Source organism: Galeopterus variegatus, unplaced genomic scaffold (genome assembly GCF_000696425.1).
Source record: "Galeopterus variegatus unplaced genomic scaffold, G_variegatus-3.0.2 Scaffold1418, whole genome shotgun sequence".
NCBI classification, from domain to species: Eukaryota; Metazoa; Chordata; class Mammalia; order Dermoptera; family Cynocephalidae; genus Galeopterus; species Galeopterus variegatus.
This window is the reverse complement of record NW_007727529.1, coordinates 497459-504792: the sequence shown is the minus strand read 5'-3', so window position 1 is coordinate 504792 and position 7334 is coordinate 497459. Positions and strand designations below refer to the sequence as shown.

At 37.2% G+C, this 7334-nt stretch overlaps 1 protein-coding gene across 1 annotated transcript in view; it reads right to left on the bottom strand.

Moving 5' to 3' along the window:
• The window catches only part of FREM2 (FRAS1 related extracellular matrix protein 2), a 230825-nt gene that overhangs the window by 44035 nt on the left and 179456 nt on the right, over positions 1–7334 (bottom strand). The window contains exons 7-8 of the mRNA XM_008576888.1: positions 4329–4478; positions 2083–2292 (exon numbers count right to left, since the gene is read on the bottom strand). Of these exons, the coding sequence (XP_008575110.1) occupies positions 2083–2292; positions 4329–4478 (360 nt within the window). The remainder of the gene's footprint in view (positions 1–2082; positions 2293–4328; positions 4479–7334) is intronic.

Below are 7334 nucleotides of genomic sequence, written 5' to 3'. Positions count from 1 at the left end.
GAGAATTATATTAAGTGAAACAAGTCAGGCACAGGAAAAGAAATATCACATGTTCTCACTTATTTGTGGGAGCTAAAAATAAATAAATAAATACACACAAATAAACTGGGGTGGGGGAGAGGAGAGAAGACACAACAATTACAATTCCTTGAAGTTATACGACAAGCAAACAGAAAAGACATTGTTGGGAGGGAGGGGGGGAGAGGGAGGGGAGAGGGAGGTTTCGGTAATGGGCCACGGTAATCAACCACATTGTATATTGACAAAATAAAATAAAATTAAAAAAAAGAAATTTTCTCACACTTCTCTCAACAGACAACAATTTCACGAGGAATAAAATGGTTTACTGTTGTTATCATTGCTTACTGCTTTGGGGGAGGTTATTGTCAGGAAACTAAGATGCGTCACAAATTATTTTGCGTGTAGTGTGCCTGTGAGAGAGAATTGAAAAGCGTAAGCTATTTGTTGCTTTTAACATTAGTAAATAGGGTTTTTCATGATGTGCTACCTTTTTTTGTTGTTGCTTTCAGGTAAACCCAGATATCTTTGTGTAACACAAATTGACAACAAATCCTTAATCCGTTCTTTATTTGATTTATTTTTATTGAATAAAATGTTCTCTAAGACAGAGAAAAAAAGATAGTATGAATCCTTCCATGATCTTTTTGAAGTGCCCTCATGTACACACACACACACACACACACACACACACACACACACACACAAAGGTATTTCAAAATGTTTGTGGAAAAATAGAATTAAAAGATAATACAAATCTTTCTATAAACTTTTGAAGACCCCAAAAATATATGTGTGTGTGTATATATAATTTTTAGGTGACATCTTTGCTAGGTCAATTAAATATAGGTCTCACTGACAATAGGTTAGACTCTCCTGAGCACTGTCAGAATCATCATGGTTGAAGAGTATTCAGAATTTTCTGCTATGTGTCCAGCAGTTAGTTGTCTTGGACAACGTTTTTGGCACCTTACTAGGGAAATCTCAGGAGTGTCTGAGTGAAGGAGGTGACAGAAAGTGTCCTGTGTTGAGAAGCTGAAAAAGACCATTGACACTCAAAGTCCTGTGCAGTTCCATGTGGTTCCAGCCATCTGTGGTGAGGGGATTCTTTAGCCACATTCCAGATACTCATGATACTACCACTTTTTTCTTTAAAATATGAGAAGACTAAAAGTTTTCTTCTGAGACTGTCTAATTCTATCAAAAGATCAGGAGGAGAAAGAAAGACGTGGTCATCTCGGGTCTTTGCATGAGTTGAACTGTGTCCCCTCCAAACTCATATTTTGAAGTCCTAATGCTCAGTACCTGAGAATATAAACTTATTCATAGATAAGGTCAATATGACGAGTGTCCTCATAAAAAGGGGAGAATTGGACACAGCGACACACAGAGAGAAGATGACATGAAGAGACATAGGGACAAGATGGCCATCTACATGCCAAGAAGACAGGCTTGGAACATTCTTTCCTTACAGCCGTCAGAAGGAACCACTTCTTCCAACACCTTGATTTTGGACTTATAGCCAACAACTGTGAGACAATAAACTTCTGTTATTTAAGTCACCCAGTCTGTAATATTTTGTTACAGCAGCCCTAGCAAACTAACATAGGTTTATATATTTTATCATTTTACTTATCACTGTAGAATTAATATACACTCACAATCAGAGACAGAGTCATTTATGGACACTGTGGCTTTGCTGGGCTCGCCGAGGGCTGCATTCATAGGCATACGAAGCACCAGTTCAAATCTCTCAATTCCTTCCAGCACTGGTTGTCCAAGACGACACACAGAGAGAAGATGACATGAAGAGACATAGGGACAAGATGGCCATCTACGTGCCAAGAAGACAGGCCTGGAACATTCTTTCCTTACAGCCCTCAGAAGGAACCACTTCTTCCAACACCTTGATTTTGGACTTACAGCCAACAACTGTGAGACAATAAACTTCTGTTATTTAAGTCACCCAGTCTGTAATATTTTGTTACAGCAGCCCTAGCAAACTAATATAGGTTTATATATTTTACCATTTTGCTTATCACTGTAGAATTAATATACACTCACAATCAGAGACAGAGTCATTTATGGACACTGTGGCTTTGCTGGGCTCGCCGAGGGCTGCGTTCATAGGCATACGAAGCACCAGTTCAAATCTCTCAATTCCTTCCAGCACTGGTTGTCCAAGGTCATCGAGAATGGTAACACGAAGAGTCTGCATGTTGACTCCAGGTGCAAAATCTAAATTACGACTGATGCCCACATAGTCTGCTCCAGCTGTGACAGTAACAAAAGGATTATTCAGTTGGAGACTGAGCAAATTAAAAAAAAATTACAAGAAATAAATTATGCATTTATAATTCTTGTTGTAAGAAAATAGAGAGCAACATAACACTATAGAAAAGTACATTTAATGAAATGCAAAAGATTAGTATCTCCATGATTACTGATGTGGTAGACCAAAGATCAGGTTCTAAACTCTGTGTCTAATGGCTGGACTTTGGATTAGGTATTTTAGCCTTCTGTGTTTACCGTTTCTTCATGTTTATTTTGGAATTCTGTAATGGAGCTAATAAAAATCAGGTCTAGAATAAACAGCAGATCGATCGAATGTATGATTGTTATAAGTTATATATAAATATATACATTTAAAACTTTGTTAACATTAGTCAGATATCTATATTCCTTTTCTGGAACCACTAGAGAACATTTTGTTTAGGTGTGTGGTTGCCTGTTCGTTAAAGCAACACATTTCAGGTATAAACTTCTGTCGCACATGCCCACCCTCACATACCCCAGGCAAGGAGAGCCACCTTCTATTTTCAAAGACATATTTAATCTTTAGTTTAATATTTTCAGACCAAGGGATACATATCTAGTGTCGATACCTCCATTTATATCTAGAGCAGTTAAAAACTAAACTGTCTTTTAATCTTAGTCCTGACATACTTAAAGACTGAGAGTGGGGAGATATTTCTATATTATTGCTTCTTTCTTTGTTTTTGTAACTTTTGCTCCACTGACTCTCATTTTGTATCTACTTTACCTCTAAATATGCAACTATAGTGCGCCGCTTGGGAAGCGCGGCGGCGCTCCCGTCCGAGGGTTCGGATCCCACATACAGACCGCCTCCAGCTCACTGGCTGAGCGAGGCGCGGGAGCAGCACCGAGGCTTGCGATCCCGTTGCCGGTCCCCGGTCCGGTACGGGGGCAACACTGAGGGTTGCGATCCGTTGCCTTTTTGTAACTTTTGCTCCACTGACTCTCATTTTGTATCTACTTTACCTCTAAATATGCAACTATGCTTGAGTGTATCTTTGAACATTTTAGAAAACATCTGTATCTCACTGTAAATAAATAAATAAATATGCAACTATGCTTGAGTGTATCTTTGAACATTTTAGAAAACATCTGTATCTCACTGTAATTCTTTTTATACTTTTCTTTCCCTCTTCTTCTTCCCCTTTGTTCTCATTTATCTCTCTCATCACCCCCCATCTCTGATTTGAATTTTTCTCTTAAAAATGACTAATTTGGGTGAACAAATGTTTATTGGGCACCTAGCACATGCAAAGCACTATGCTGGGTCCATTACATTAAAAAAGTTAAAACCTTAGGGTGACTTTTAAAATGGTATGACCCCTGCTTGCTTTGTGTGATGAATGTGTAATGTGTGTATGACATATGTGTGTGCACACACATGTATGTACACAAGAAAGAGAGTTTGTATTATTGGTCATTTCAAAAAAAATTTTTTTTGAGTCCTATACTTACTTTAAACTTTATAATCAAGTTTCTGGAGATGTAGATCTTAGAAGAAAATGCGGGCATGCGCTAGCTAGGATAGTTTGTATACTGAAGTGTGGGAAAAGCCTTTTGGATCTGAAGTATTTATGGAGTCAATTGATTAAAATGAGGAGGAAGACAGTTGGAGATGGATATCTGCATGATACTCAAATGTCATTACATTTCCGAGAGGGCGGTCAGCATAATTATTCTTGTTTATATGTTATAACTTTCAACAATATTAGACTTACCAAGAGTAGAGAACCAAATCACGCAAACATAGGCATTAGAATTTAGTTTCTGAGTCTTACATTTGTTACCTAGCCTCTGATTCACGGCCCTTAAATGTACTTTCCCACAGTAGTGTATGAAGCCAAGATTTATCTACTACACTAATAATTTCAGAAAAAAATTCATTAGCCAGACTGCTTGAATAGGAATGAAGTATTCCAGTTTTAAAGCATTTTGTGTCATGGGAGCTGAAAATTGCAGAACAACGAAAAGAGCTGATGCAGGAAACTGCTCACCTTCTGCAGAGGGAGGATCTGTTTTCCGAGACCTCACCATGACACTAGAAGACCTGGACAGGTCAGTGCCCGTTCTCCACACCTGCACCTCCACGTAGCCGGCACTCTCGTCCACAGAGTACTTGACGTCACCAAAGTAGAAGACGGGTTCTGTTAAGAATGAAGCAGAAAACATTTCTGTTATTTTTATTTTCTCACATCAAACTCTATTGACATGATTCCAAAGAGGAGTTAGCTTTATCTTATGGATTTCCTTATATCATTTTTTTTCCTTTTAGTGAGATAACATTTCTTTAATCTGTAAATTTATATAGTTTTCAAGTAAAAATACCACTGCTTAAAAACAAAAATACATATGGTAAAGTATCTAATGGAATATTCTCATCCTAAGGCATGAGAATTAGTTTGTCCCCATATGTGGGATTATAAATGGCTTCTAAATGTACCTCCTGGGAACTTAGCTAGAAAAATGGAACCAAATACAACTAACCACATAAGTCTAAATTTTTTAAAGTTTGGCCTGACCACTCATTTTATTATTTCCTACCAAGTTTCCACTCTAGAACAAAGATACAGCTATTTGCATTACACTATCTTCTAGTCCATTAGATTTGGGTTTAATCCAGTGTATTTTGGTCTGTTATAACTACTAGGGTTAAACCTATTGGCTTACTAGAATGAATATATATGATTACCAGTCCTAAAGACTTTGGGGAGACCAGGGCCTGATTTCAGGTTACCAGTAGAGTTTTGGGGATGCTCTATACCAACTGAGGTTTCACTAAATAAATAATCTTGTAACAAGAGCTTAACATTTATCCTAAATACGTATGAAAATGATGCAACTTAGGTCACAAAACTAGGGTACAGTCTTTGGGGACTTTGCATTTTTCTTTAAATTTGCATGGATCTAATCATTGTTTCCTCTCTGATTCTACCTGTGACCAACAATTTATCTCATGATATAGCTATTAGAAGTCTGAGGTATGGCAGACAGCTGACTAATGGAAAAACCTGAGGGGTAATTTGTGAGCTCACTTTTTTTTTAAAAAAAGAGCTTATTTAAAAATATATATAGGTTTACAGAAAGTTGCAAACACAGTGGATAGAGTATCTGCTGTACCCACTGTGAGCATATTTTATAAACAATCATTAACAAAGATAAATTAATTGAATGTACACACATAAGGTGAACAGCCCTTTGGAGATATTCTGGTTGTGTCTCTGGTTTTACAAGATTTAAAAGGACTGAATCTAAAAGGACATGCAATTCACATCACTGTTCCTTAAAACACAAGGCCATTAAAGAGATGATGTCATGTTTCAGAGCATCTAATTGAATTCACAAGCAAAATCAGGCAAAACTCTACAACAATGGCTCAGAAAGCCATTTGGAGAGGCCAAAGAAATCTATCTTGCACACTGCTCAAGTTCTTTATTTTCCTGCCCCCAAACTAGTTACCTTTATTAAAACTGGAAGTTTGTTTTCTTGTTTCTAAGCATATATAGCTCTCCTGAACTCTTGAATGATACAAAACCAACCTTGGAAATTATGCATATTTCGGTTCAGGGGGTGATGAATCTGCCTGCGGCAGAGTTCCCCTCCTTCACATCTTTTCAACTTGGAAGGTGCTGGGGTATGTGAGTGTATGTGAGCAGACAAAGGTGTTGTCTTACTCACCTCAGTCAAAGCAGACCTCAGCTACCAGCCAATAAATTCCTTACATTTCTCACAAGTAAGTAGGGGGCAAAGGTGAGGACAGCCCTAAAAATGGGTATTCTGACCAGATGGCCAAACCCAGCACTTCTGTATATCTTTTAAAAGGCTTTTATAATTATCATGGAGGCTGCCTAAGCTGCATCCAACAAGTGATCTCTCCAAATCTCTTCACATTCCCAGCAAACCATATCATTACACAAATTAGGGTTCTGAGTTACGGGAGAGATCTGTATATCTTTTAAAAGGCTTTTATAATTATCATGGAGGCTGCCTAAGCTGCATCCAACAAGTGATCTCTCCAAGTCTCTTCACATTCCCAGCAAACCATATCATTACACAAATTAGGGTTCTGAGTTACGGGAGAGAGCTGTGAAATGCAGTAAGGGAGGGCCTCCTAATTAGTAATGACACCTCCTGTCTTCCCATCTCCCTGCTCCTCACAGATACGTGCTAGAAATGGAACAGAATGAAATCTTGTGAATACAACTGTTAAACACCAAATAAGCTACACATCACAGGCAAAATTATGTTTTACGTGTGTGTCCAGATTCATTCTGAAAACTATAGAACAAGTGTTTTTGCTTTACAGCTTAATGTGTAGTTCATATAAGAAAATAAATGGGAGTTCTATGTACTACACTAAAAATTTTTACCTAAGTTGCTATTCAGAATGAAAAGTAATGATAATAATTACTATACATAAACATGTGTGCTTTATATGCANTATTCAGAATGAAAAGTAATGATAATAATTACTATACATAAACATGTGTGCTTTATATGCATGTGCGTGTGAGTGTGAGCATGTCAGAGGGAGAGAGAGGGAGAGGTGAGGACAGCATGGCACATGTAATGATGCCATTAATAAAAGCTATGTGAATAGTGGAAGCGGTATTACCATATTGCTTATTGTATAGTACATTGTTACCTCCAGTGGAAAGAAGGGGAATGGAAACAGGTTTTTAATCCTAAATCCCTCAATTTTTATAAAGCAGCTAATAAGAGTTAGAAAAGTTAATTAACTACTTCCTTAGAAGATTATCAGTAGATCTAAGTTATTTATATGATTTGTTTCCCTCTCTGTTCCACCCATGATGACTGGAAAAATGGTCAAATAAAATAATCAATTGCAATCATTACAGTTAAAGTTTGAATGGTTAACTATTATGAATTAAAACACAATTCAATAGTTTCTACAATAAAAAAAAAAAAAAGAAAACTTGTTTACCTAGTTTCTTGTGCCATGAATAAAAATAAATAGCTGGATATCAGCATCTTTGTATCTT